Here is a 13,095-nt window from a genome sequence, read left to right as displayed (position 1 = left end):
TGCCGAAGTCAATTAAAACGTGCTGGAAATATAAAATCTACCAGGATTTTCATTCCACACTCTCCGATGGAAACCCAATGGGTTAACGAGTGAGTGCTGATCGACGCGGACCTAGAAATAGTGGTTCATCCACTTCTTGAATTTGCTCACTCTTTTACCAATAAGGAAATTGTGCGCCGGCCTCATATTCACTTCCCAGCGGTGCAGACTCTTTGATAACTTAAAGTTGGATAGTTGTTCAAAGCATTGAACTCCAATATTGACTCCGACTTCGGCTGCTACAGTGAGGGCAGCCATAAAGTTACAAATAGCTCCGGGGACGAACTGGCAGATTGCTATCCTGCGTCTTTGGGCGTAGAGTGATATTAACGCAGGGATTGGGAATAAGAGGCGACATTCGGTAAAAAAACATTCGTACAGGCATATATACCCTTCCGGAGGGTTCTAGGGGCGTTTGTCCTCTCGAGGAATCAAAATTGTGACTTCGCTGTTGAATAAACCACATGAGTTCAGCATGTCTTTCACGGTTGTGGACGAACTCAAACTCTTCTCGCCACCAATTCGTCCTTCATGGTCAAACAAGGGATCGATATCCTCGATCAAGAGTCCTAAGGGTGCAAACCGATCTTCTTCTTGTAACAGTACATCTTGAGTCAGTTCGGTGTTTTCCTCTTCAGGACAAACTGATGGCAACGGCAACACCTGTGAGGATGAGGCTCCCGCTGAACAGCGAACCAGGTGTGGTGGGACTTCGGAGGCCGACCTACTCGATTCACCGATCTGTGCGGTACGTTCTGAAGATCGACGAATTAGCTGTTCGCCCTCGACTTCTGGCGAAGAGACGGGTTCTGATGTGCTCACCATATCTTGAGTTCAGAGAGTGCGGAAGAAAATTGGAACTAACAAAATAACTAGAAGAGAGATCGGAGCAGATTACCTTTTCGTTGTTGGCGGAAAATGAGAAATGATGAAAGGAGAGACGTATTTATAGACTCAAGTGGGCGGCAACCCTACAAAAAGTAATCATGACCTACGCGACTCTTCGAATTCCGGGCTAGCAGATGTGACGCAAATGACACGTGTCATCCGAGAAAGTCGCGGTGAAATGATGCGGAGATCCGGGTAAAATCAATTAAGTCTTTATGGTTTAGATCGGATATTCTCTTTCCAAAATTCAGAATATTCAAATTAAAATCTCGAATCTTCAGAACTGGGGGGGACTAATTGTTGGTGCGGGATTCAGCACCCCCGACATACCGAGCTAAACCAGAAATATTAATTGACTATTTAACCGGGAATCCGGTTAAGGGTTCAATTAGGTCATAAGAAGTCAATTCGGATGGAGTGTAATCTTGGAGAGAAAGAAATCGACTTCCACTTCGGTGCAGCGGCCGACTCAAGCAATAAGGCAGTTTTCCATATCTCACTTCGTCCGATAAGGAAAGTTAATATATTATGCGATCTACGAATATGTATAAATAAGGGGAGACTTCTCCATTGTAAGATATCCAGAATCGAATACAATAATCGAGTTCTCCTCTTGTTCTTAGCAATAAACCCTAATTCTTTTGAGTTTTACTTCTTTACTTCTAATTTCAAGGTTTAGATCTATTTTTTAGAGAGATTACCCTATTGAATTTGTTTCCCCTTTAAAACAAATTCATCGTGGAAACCTAGTTTCTACACTAGCGATTCCATTTTCAAGTTAAAAAGAACACGAATTATAGCCCATGTGGCTCTTCTTTTTTGGGCAAACGGATATTTCATTAAAGAAACTAGGGCTCAATACATAAAGACATTAGAGCGTCTTTTGCTGGCATTTGAAAGAAAAGAAAGTGGCTCTTAGGCCATGTTTATAGAGGGATCACCTCACCTGATCTTGGGCTTTTAAAAATTAAAATTTAGTGAATAGTGCCCACAAGATTAGATGAAATGATCTTAATTAAGATCTGTTCTTCATGTGTGTTCTTCTGCTGACGTGTCAGCTCGTAAACGAAAGAAATGTTTAATTTTTTTTATTTCATTCGACGTTTATTTTTTACTTTTCTTCTTCTCTCTGAAAAATCAAACAGGCGATTTCACGAGAGATTTTTTTTCCTCATCGTCTTCTCCTCTGTCCGGCGATTGAAACACCGGGGTGACCGTCTCCTCGTCGTCTCCTCGTCTCCTCGTCTCGTCGTCTACTCCGGATCCACCGATTAGCTGTTCTTTGTCTAGCTGGGTTTTTGGGGTTGGGCTCTTTGTCTACCTGTTACTTTGGTGGGTTTGTTGAATTCCGGTGAGAGAAACAATGGCTTGCATGAAGCTGGGATCCAAATCTGATGCTTTCCAGAGACAAGGCCAGGCTTGGTATATTCACTTGATCTCTCTCTCTCTCTAATTTTATTTTGTATTTTGCTTCTTGTTTTCTCCTTTCAATTGAGCAGACTTGGTCTGAATTTGAGACCATGGTCTTTCTTTAAGGCAATCTCAGCATTACTTAATCAAAAAACTCATTCCTTTGTCTTCTTGGGTTTTGCTAATTGCAGGTTTTGCACAACTGTACTTCCAAGTGACATTGTCGTTGAAGTTGGGGAGATGTCTTTCCATCTCCACAAGGTACAATTTGCTTAACTTGAACACAACACTCTCTTCTTGAAACAGTTGCCTTAACCTGGAATAGTTATTGTCTTCTAGAATGTTATGCCTTTCTCCAGCATTGTAGAACTACTATGTATCAAAGATCTGTTTGGTGGGTGTGTATATTTATTCTTTACAACATTGTGTCATATTAGTCTTTTGTTGATCAAAAAGATCGAAACTTTGGTTTTTAGCTTTAATCTTCTTATATGACTATTGACTACCAATGCAATTTTGCTAGCTGTTCCACATCCTTGATTATTTGCTGAACTTTCTTTTGGTTCCTTCACAACTCATTCAGTCTCTGTAGTTTTTTGGCAATGCCTTGTTTCCAACAATGAGAATTCTGACACTTATTGTAGAAACACGTATCTACTAAGCCCCCTCTTTGTGAAATAATGGTGTTACTTGCAATTTCTTACACCTTTTGCTTTAATCATTTTTTGCTATGTGCAGTTTCCCTTGCTCTCTAGAAGTGGAGTCATGGAAAGAAGGACTGCAGAGGCGTCAAAAGAAGGGGATGATAAATGTCTCATTGAAATTTCTGATCTTCCTGGCGGAGACAAAATGTTTGAACTAGTTACCAAGTTCTGCTACGGTGTGAAGCTCGAACTCACTGCCTCTAATATGAGTGTGAAGCTTTGCAAACACTAGTAGTCAGCATAAGTTGTATATGTTATAATTGTTACTATTAGTAGATTAATAAACATGATCACTATGAATCAGTACTGGAACAGAGTTGAAAACAGAGGATGTGGTAAGATACTTGTCATGCGTTATGCAAAATCAGATATAAATAAAGTAAACAATGTATGAAAACGCAAGAAAGGACTAAACAATGGGTATAGTATTTTGAAAATAATAGACAAGATTGGTTGAATTAAGATATAATAACAACAACAAATAATTCGTGATAAACAAGCATATCGCAAATTAAAGGAGAATTTGATTGAGAATATTTGGAATAAATTTGGTCATTTGTATTAATTAAATAAAATGTTTGTCTTCTTTAATTAATTAAGTAATATGTTTGTTTTTTAAAATTTTAATAAAAGTTTATAAGTTTGTAATTAAAATGTTATTTTATAAATTTTTCTAATTGTAATATGTTTAATAATAATATTAATAAACATTATATTATTAAATAGTTTTAAACATTCTTAAATTATTTATTAAACATTAATCTTTGTATTTATTAAACATTTTAAAATTTCTATAAGAATATTATATTATTAAATCTTAAGATCTTATACCTGTTCTCCCAATAACTAACTTCCTAATAAAACTTCTTAAGACCTGATCTTACAATATTTTTACAATATTTCTCCTCTAAGAACACCCTCACCTGATCCCCTATAAACATGCCCTTATAAGAGCCTATTTTCTGGCATTTGTCAGTTGTTGTCACTTTGGTAGTGTTTCATATCTCAAGCTTTTACTCTTTTGACTAGGCGATATGTGTTGGCTAATTTATGGAAACTAGGAGAACATCTAGACCACATAAGATATGTACCACACGAACTTTGGTACACCTTACCACATAAGAACCCGCAGAATCATATCAACTTGCAACAGCTCCTTCCTTATTAACTTATGCATGGACTTGCACCCAATCTCTCAAGACTCAAGACTTCCCATAATTGGCCAGATTTAACATTTAAAAACCAACGACTAGTTTTTTTATTAATTTCGCATATCTTGTTTTTTTCCTTTTTAGATTTTTAGAACATTGTACACAACTCTATATAAGCTGATCTCTCATTCCATTGTAAGGCACCCTTGAATATTGAAAGTTAATAGAAAGTATTGTTTCTTTACAAAGTTTTGAGTTTTTGTGTTGTCTTGTTCTTTCGTTTTTTTTGTATCCACTTAATGCTTTGGAACCAGCTGATTAAGTTTGTTTGAGTGATTCAAACATTCTTGTTCGTCACTTATTGAGCGAGTCAGTCACCCCCTGTCCATCATTTCCACTTGAATTGATCTCACTTGAGAGAAGTGACCGCCATCGTGTTTGATCTCCACCTTCTCATTGTTCCACCTTCTGCGAGGTATGCTTGGAATCTCTTGATCATCAAGTGATCTAAAGTTTGGAGTGCTTCCAATCTTGCATCACTCATGCTTTAAATTTGGATTTATTCTTGGTCTTATTAATAGTATAGCTTTGGATCATTGTTTTAATTTTAAGACGATATGAGAAGTTGAACACACATTTTTTTTCTTTAGTGATTGAGTAATTTATGCTAGTAGTTATTAAAACTCAAATCAGCATTTTAAAAAAATATCAATCCAAACTCGTCCGTGATACTTAAAGTTTTTATAAGTGTATATATTAACAGTATTTGAAAAATTTCTTACATTTAAATATATATTTATATCTATTTTTAAAAAATGATTATATATGATATAATTAAACGGTTCAACTAAAGAATAGAATTAAACCGGATATGACCTTAGAATTTGGATGCTTACTAAGTTAACTTTCATGCTTATTTGGATTTCAATTCATTTTGGTTTTATTTATTTAGTGGATGTGAGACGTTAAACACATTACTAACATAAATTTTTTTTCTTTACTGCTTGAGTAATGCATGTTCGTTTTAAAAAAAAATCATAAAGTATTCAAAAAAAATTAAAATTTTTATTAATTTTATGTACTATATGATAACTCAAATCATTTTTAAAAAAATAAACAAAGATAATACGAAAATCATAATATTGAATCTTTAGTTTCTTTTCAAAATATTTATATTATTAATTGTAAACAATTATATAGATATAATTAATTAAATAATTTTTGTTAAAATACTTTAATTAGGTTTGATTGTGTCTAGGATTAATATTGAAGTATTTAAAATATAACTACCAGTTTTCTGATAAACTATGGTATATATATTATAAATCGAACCACCTCTCATTATTTTTTCGCTATTAAAATTATAAAGATAACAGTATCCTTGTCATTTTACCATAGATTAAGACTCTAAGCTTAACCGCCAATTTATTTTATTTTTTACAATTCACATTTTTTCCTCAATTTTTTTTTGTTGTTTATATTAAAACAAAATAAATCAATCAAAATATGAACAAATTATACTTAAAATTGCAAAAAAAAAAATCATTGAGAATTTCCCGTTTTTTTTTTTTTGAATTGGCATAGAGTAAAAGTTTTTTGAAGCTCTTAGAAATAGCGGATTTAGTTAGCTAAGAACACAATCTTAGATGATCCTTCAAAAGCAAATAACTCCTAATACTTTTGAATCGAAAAAACCAAAAGAAAATCCAATTAAAGGGACCGGATCTTAGTTGACCCTAATAATTTACTAATCTACTAATTTACTTTTAAAAATATTCTTTTGGTTTTTGTTTCATTTTCAGATTTACCTGTAATGTGTTTAATTTATTTTTCTTATATGTAGTAACATACTCTGTAAATTTTTACTAAACAATTTTTTTGGAAAAATATACTACAAAAATGTTAATGTAGATAATGATAATGATTGTTCAGATAATGTATTAATGTATAGCGCAATTCCACGTGATTCTCGTAGCTATCCAAATAAGTATTATAATATGATTTGATTATATATATAAAACAAAGTTGACGTGTTATTTTTGCTAGTTTAATCGTTATTAGGAGCACGATTGAAAGCAAAACATTGACGTATTATTATTTTCTACACAGTATAAATGATTACACTATACTTTTCTTTTCTAACTATTATTTATTATTTCTTTTCTAACTATATACTTTTTTAATGTTTACTTGTTTTAGAAGCATAAACTTTGATTTTTATTTTTACAAACTGAATCTAGTTCAAATTCTTCAATCATAATTATTAATTTTCTAAAAATCCATTGTTGGTTTTTTGTTCGATTAGGACATTTGCCTAATGATTTTGTATCCGTTTCTTTGTTGTGTTCCCACCCAAATTTTCTATGACGTTTTGTGGAATTGGATTGAATCTGTTTGTAAATTGCTAATGAGCCTGAGAAATAAGAAACTCAATATAGTTATTTACCGGTATAGTCATTCATTTTCACCAAGTCGGAACAGTCCGTAGAGAAAGCCACATCCCGAAAATCATGGCCAATCATGCACTGCATGGCCCAAATGAAAGCTTCAACTTCAGCGTGTAGCAGAGATAGACTGCACCAGTAGTTGGTAGCTCTGAGTAACGGGTACGCTCTCTGCAAAGAAGTACAACACCGTCCTGCACCTGCAAAACTATCAGACTCTTTCCAAGAGCCATCAACAAAGAACCTATAGCCGGAGTAAACCGAAAGAAGAGAAGGACTACATCCCTAGGGCCTAGAAGAAGAGACCAGAAGAGAGGAGGGACACTCCACCTCCACTACTTCCTCCTGTGCTTTTAGCCATGAGGTCGCTTCCCCTTCCGCCAGTCGCACAACCTCATCAGGTTGTTCCACCTGGTTCTCGAAGACCCTAGCATTCTTTGCTTTCCAAATATACTACATAAGCCAAGGGAAAATCACAACCAGTGAACCCGGATTCTTATGCCCCAGAAAATGATCTACATTAGTGAATATAGATTTTGTCAGGAAAATTTGGGGACCCACAGGGACATGGGCTAAAGCCCAGACCTGGCGTGCCGGTGGACATACAAAGATGGCGTGATTGATAGTTTCCTCCTCAGCCCCGCATCTTGTACAATCAACATCACAATCAATCCCCCACCTTTTCAAGTTTGCCAAAACCAAAATACACCCTGTCAAAACTTGCCACATAAAGTGTTTAATCTTTGGCGGACAACGAACCTGCAAAACCCCTGCAAGGAGGGAAGTGATATCCGGTCCAGACCCGAAGGCCTGGAAGGTGTTAGGAACACCGATACGCGCTGTATCATATCCTGATTTGACTGTATATTTGCCAGACTTTGTAAAGTGCCACCCAAAGTAATCTGCCCTCGGACTAATACTCAATGGAATAGCCTCTATCAAAGCAACATCCACCGGATCAAAATGCTCCATGAGCCGATCCCGACACCAAGTGTGCGTCTGAGGATCTATAAACTGAGTCAAACAAAGAGTTGGGTCCATAAAAAACCCTTTTGATAAAGCTGGTCTTGGGGGTTGAGCTGGAACCCAGGGATCAGTCCATATAGATATGGAGTCGCCTGAGCCAACCCCTTTAATAAGCCTTTTATTTACCAAAGATCAAGCAGATATGATACTCATCCACCCATAGGAAGGAGAGTAGGACCGTATCGGTGCCATAGGATTGGAATTCCGTTAATATCTACTTTTAAAAATCCTTGCAAACAGTGAGTCCGGAAACTCAATCAGCCGTCATAACTGTTTAGCCAATAAAGTCCAACCAGTTGTCTGGCTTTGTAACCGATCACGAACAAAAGAGAAAACCTTCATCTTAGACCCCCCCCAAACTCTCAGAGATCCCTAAATACGATCCCATCCCGCCCGGTGTGGTTATCCCTAGGACCCCCTGCATCTCCCTCTTAGCCGGTTCGTCTACCGTATGACCAAACTGAATGGAAGATTTAGCAAAATTGATTTGCTGACCCAAGACTGCCTCATACTGATTGAGAATATCCAAAACAACACCACACTGATCCTTATCCACCTTACAGAAGAAGAGACTATCGTCCGCAAACAACAAGTGTGTAATAGGAGGACATTTATTAGCCACTTTGATACCCGTAATCCGCTTATCCGCCTCCGCCTTCCGAATATTTGTAATCAGAACCTCCGTACATAAAATAAACAAATAAGGAGATCACCCTGACGTAATCCTCTCTCTGGGACTATCTGACCATTAGGTTGACCCTTAATAAGAACCCTATACTCAACCGAAGAGACACAAAACATAATCCATGAAATCTATTTCTCCACAAATCCCATCTGTCGTAGTGTATGTTATAATTATTCATAAAACTTGTTTTAATGCTATTTTAGGGTATTTCTCAAAAATAATTCGGTATTACATGAAAAAAATATCAATTTAGTGTAGAGATGGCAAAACAATGACATCTCCTCTCAAGTTCAAGAATACTTAGGGCACATAATGAAAAGTGAGAATTTACCAAATCAATTTTAGGAAGAGGCAACGGCATGCCTAGAAAAGAACTGTAACCATGTTTCCTAAGGGCCAGCTTGTCGAATATGTAACCATGTCTCTGAGGTAACGAACCATATTTTTGATTATTCATATCTCACCCACAATCCTATTTGGAACATCAAGAATGTTGCATCGACTTCTATGGGAATTAAGAACATAAGAAACAGCGGCATTCGATGAAATTCCTAGGTTTATGAAACCAAGAATATCATACAATGATACAAACAACCAAAGAGAGCACCATTTTTCATACCCAAAAGAAAGTTTGTAATTTACCTCAGCTACAACATGACGCTGCGGCAAAAAATGTGTTTTGTAGCTTAAAATTTTGGATGTCGATTAAATTCAGCAGCTGAAAACATTGCATTTTCTATTGCTAATATCGCGTGCGGAGATGAAACGAACAAGCCCATAGTATTCAATACCGTGGGGGCATCTGTGACACCCCGGTTTAAGGGACATGCGGAGAAATTTAAAAGAATTGATTTGGCCACCTATGTCACCAAAGTACACTTATCTTTTCGTTCAAGGGTCCTAAGAGAACTCCAGAGTTAAGCGTGCTTGAACTGGAGTAGTCTCAGGATGGGTGACCTTCCGGGAAGTGACTGTCCGAACTGTGCGAGTGAGGACAAAACACAGGGAAAGATCATGGGGTGATTTGTAGGGACGGTAACAAGTCTTTAAAGCCTCCCGGACGTAGCAAACAAACCGTCAGATATGGATGAGCTCACAGGCCTAGTGAGAGGATGTGAGGCCCATTAAAGAAAATGGATCCATTTACTAGGATTGGACATGGGCTCACTAAGAGGTGGCGGTCGGGATGTTACAAGTGGTATCAGAGCCGAACCTAGACGAGTGTGGAGTCGAGTGGGCTCAGACCGTCGGAGGTGACGGTCTTGGTGTGCAATGAGGACATTGCGATCTGTTAGTGGGGGTGAATTGTGACATCTCGGTTTCAGGGACATGCGGAGAGGTTTAAAAGAATTGATTTGGCCACCTATGTCACCAAAGTGCACTTATCTTTTCGGTCAAGGGTCCTGAGAGAACTTCAGAGTTAAACGTGCTTGAACTGGAGTAGTCTCAGGATAGGTGACCTTCCGGGAAGTGACTGTCGGAACTGTGCGAGTGAGGACAAAACACAGAAAAAGATCATGTGGTGATTTATAGGGACGGTAACTAATTTTTAAAGCCTTCCGGACGTAGCAAACCGACCGTCGAATATGGATGGGCTCACGGGCCTAGTGAGAGGACGTAAGGCCCATTAAAAAAAAATGGACCCATTGACTGAGATTAGACATAAAGCCCACTAAAAAGTGGCGGTCGGGGCGTTACAGCATCTGTAACTCCCAAAACTAAACCCATCTACCCGTGACCTAGTTCTTTTTGTTGGGTATCAACATGTGGTATTCCTCTATCTAATCATTCGAAAACAACCTCTTAAATTTATATTTAGATGTTCGAATTATATTTAGATGTTCGAATCATTTCGAATCATGTTAAATAAAAAACATCTAAATTTCTCAACCTCAAACTCGTAGAACTTATAGAATCTAGGGGTAGGCAAATGTCATGGTTCAAACATTTTTACCAAAAAAAAGGAAAAGAAAAAAAAAAGTTACTAAGAGATTTTTTTTTTTTTTTGGTTAGATCTTGAATTTGAAATTCATTAATTCTGAGATCCATTTCCTTATTGGATCTGCAAACTTTAATTGACGTGGAGGCCAATTAACAAATCTAATTCATCCAAACCCTCATGAAAGATTTACCGTTACAACTCCTTAATAGCCACAAGAGTTTGGGAAAACGATATCATTGTATTTGTATGTATGTGTGTGTTTTGGAAATTGGAAGCTCTTGACTTGTGTCTCATCATCTTGGAGGCCACTCAATGTCCATTAGAGGGAATGTGGTATAGGAACTATTGCCTTGTTCCTGAGACTAGACTTAAGACATGATCACTTTGACTAGCACGTGGATTTGTTAAATTGATGGTTTGTGTCATGACGGGAAGACGCACGATTTCCCCAATCGTCATCCCATGCGAGGGAAAACATTTTTCTCTACTTGAGGCGCCAGAAGACAAAACATTTTATCATGAGCTTCGATTTCTTTTTAAGCCCACTTGAATAGAGCCATATGTGTAGATCATGTACTCACACTTGATAGTATACACTGTCATTGTAACTTTTATTTTCTGGGCCATACTAGTTCTTGCATTATAGTACTTAGGGTATCCAAATTCGTTCGTTTAGTTAATAATTAAACTGCACAATCTTAGATAGGCCGTCGTATAGAAACTATTGATTTCATCTGGATCAGTCGGACAAATAGGGTAACACATTCATCTTGATTTCAGTGATCAAGCATTTAAACCATATTTTACCAACTCTGCTTTCCAATTTCCAATGCTTAAAGATAGTCTAAAATTCTATTAATCGTCGTGCAAACATACCAATTATTTCCAATGTATACAATATGTTAACCCCCAAGAGAAAAGAAAAGCATGCAAAAAGTTTGAAACTTAATATACTTGTAAAACAATGCATGTAATCACTAGCTATCACAAACCATAGGCATATTTATCTTTGATCAATATATTTGATTCTCGGAAGATCGACCAAAAATCCAGGATGCTCGGATCTCAAGTCACTTGATATAAAATGTTATACAAAATGCTTCATGTGACTGGTGAGCAAATAATAATAAAATTTTAATATATGAAACAAATTATACAACATCATCGGCACACAAAAAAATATATATATACATAACAACACAAATATGGTGAAGACATGGGAAAGCTATGACATCGATCTCCCTCCTCTCAAGTTTAACACTTAGAGCACATCATGAAAAGTGATTAAAAAATATACACTGACGATCACTTTTATCAGATCAATTCAAGGAGTGGCACCGGTCCGGCTGGACAAGAACACCGTGCACCCGTCCTTGGGGGACATCGTGGGGCAATACACAATATCATCGCAGTCATCTAATCGGACCCTCTTAAAATCAAACACGGACGTGAACATGGCAATGAAGAGTACGAGGTGGGTCAGGGCATACCGCTGGCCAACGCACTGGTGCGAGCCCGATCCAAAAATTAGGAAATTGCGTTTGAACACATGATCCTCTTTCCTTGTCTCGCTAAACCGGTCAGGATCAAACCGGTCTGGTTCAGTAAACCCTTGAAACGCGGCGTCGAAAACGGAAGGAAAAACAATCGTACCTTTAGGGATTGTGTACGATTCCGTGAGAGGGAAGTCACCAACAGCAACGTGTGGAACCATACTTGCTGGTGGTCGGTATCTAAGGACCTCACGAGCCACAGACCGCGTGTACTTCATCTCCGCGAGCTGATCCGGTGTTATCAACTCGTTGGACTCAGGCGACCAAATCCTTGCAACTTCCTCCCTAACTCTTCTTACCACTTCTGGCTCTGACTCAAGAAGCACCACTGCCCAAAGGAGTGATGATGTGGACGCGTCTTGCGAGGCAAACAAAAAATCGACGAGCAAACAACTTATCTCTTTGTCTTCCGAGTGTGGAGGCGGCCGAATCTGCTGGTTGATCGAATGCATCCAGAAATCGATTAGGCATGTTGGCTCCTCCCCAGCCGCCATCTTTAGTTTTGATTTTCCCGTGCAAACAGCAAGTGTATCCGCTAGCCTAATTACTGCTTGGCGAGCCTCACCGAACGTGAAGCCAGGGAGGTTGATTGGCAGTGCCATTGTTCCGAGATTGAACATATTGTAATCAGTACGGAACATGTTCCTAGCTTCCTTGTCTAAGTATGGTCCAACGAAAACCGTTTGAGAAGTCTCGAGGTTTAGTTCGCGTATGAGTTCTCGCAATGACACTGGCCTAGACTTGCCGGAAAAACTTTTCTCCCACTGCCGTAGATGACGGAGGATAACAAATTGTTGGAGGGTAGAATAGATGGAGAGTGCCTTGGGGGTGAAGTTAGGAGCTAAATGACGGCGAACAGATTTGTGGTCCTCTCCGAACATGTAGATAAGGCTATAATCACCAAAAAGCTTCTTGCCAAATGGATGTCCGACAAGGTGGAAAGCATTAGGACGAATGTTGGAGAAGATTTTATTGGAAAGCTCTGCGTCTTTGATGTAGATGATGAATTTTCCAATGAGGTAGTTGGCGGAGAGGCCAACAGGAGTGTTTGCCATTTCGGATTGCTTGTTCCAGAATGAAGTCGGGTCACGGAGGAGTGCAACGACGTTTCCAATGATGGGAGTGACGAAGAGAGGGCCAGGGAGGTTACGTTTCTTGACAAGATAAGAGAGTTGCTCGAGCAGAAGGTATAGAAGCAATGCTGAGAGTAAGTACGGTGCAAGAGAGGCAAATATAGAATCTGAGGAAACCAT

The 13,095-nt window shown here is 38.0% G+C and overlaps 2 protein-coding genes across 2 annotated transcripts; one reads left to right on the top strand and one right to left on the bottom strand.

Annotated features, from left to right (window-relative positions):
* On the bottom strand, window positions 1,870-13,095 carry LOC104786814 (cytochrome P450 710A4-like). Its single transcript, XM_010512268.2, has 2 exons — window positions 11,642-13,095; window positions 1,870-2,159 (listed from the first exon to the last, which is right to left on the bottom strand). Exons 1-2 carry the CDS (start codon window positions 13,093-13,095, stop codon window positions 2,099-2,101), a joined length of 1,515 nt encoding a protein of 504 aa, XP_010510570.1. The 3' UTR covers window positions 1,870-2,098.
* Window positions 2,055-3,386, top strand: LOC104713355 (BTB/POZ domain-containing protein At1g30440). The gene is made up of 3 exons (XM_010512267.2): window positions 2,055-2,349; window positions 2,529-2,598; window positions 3,076-3,386. Exons 1-3 carry the CDS (start codon window positions 2,291-2,293, stop codon window positions 3,271-3,273), a joined length of 327 nt encoding a protein of 108 aa, XP_010510569.1. The 5' UTR covers window positions 2,055-2,290; the 3' UTR covers window positions 3,274-3,386.

Source organism: Camelina sativa, chromosome 5 (assembly GCF_000633955.1).
Source record: "Camelina sativa cultivar DH55 chromosome 5, Cs, whole genome shotgun sequence".
In the NCBI taxonomy this organism is placed as follows: domain Eukaryota; kingdom Viridiplantae; phylum Streptophyta; class Magnoliopsida; order Brassicales; family Brassicaceae; genus Camelina; species Camelina sativa.
Note: the sequence above shows the minus strand (reverse complement) of the source record. Positions and strands in the feature narration are given on the sequence as shown.

Coding starts and splice junctions, on each gene's coding strand:
- LOC104713355 (XM_010512267.2), top strand. CDS start 2,291: ATGGCTTGCATGAAGCTGGGATCCAAATCTGATGCTTTCCAGAGACAA. Junction 2,350..2,528: donor CAGAGACAAGGCCAGGCTTG/GTATATTCACTT, acceptor TGCTAATTGCAG/GTTTTGCACAACTGTACTTC. Junction 2,599..3,075: donor TGTCTTTCCATCTCCACAAG/GTACAATTTGCT, acceptor TGCTATGTGCAG/TTTCCCTTGCTCTCTAGAAG.
- LOC104786814 (XM_010512268.2), bottom strand. CDS start 13,095: ATGGTTTCCTCAGATTCTATATTTGCCTCTCTTGCACCGTACTTACTC. Junction 2,160..11,641: donor GACGGGTGCACGGTGTTCTT/GTCCAGCCGGAC, acceptor CGAGGAGACGAG/GAGACGACGAGGAGACGGTC.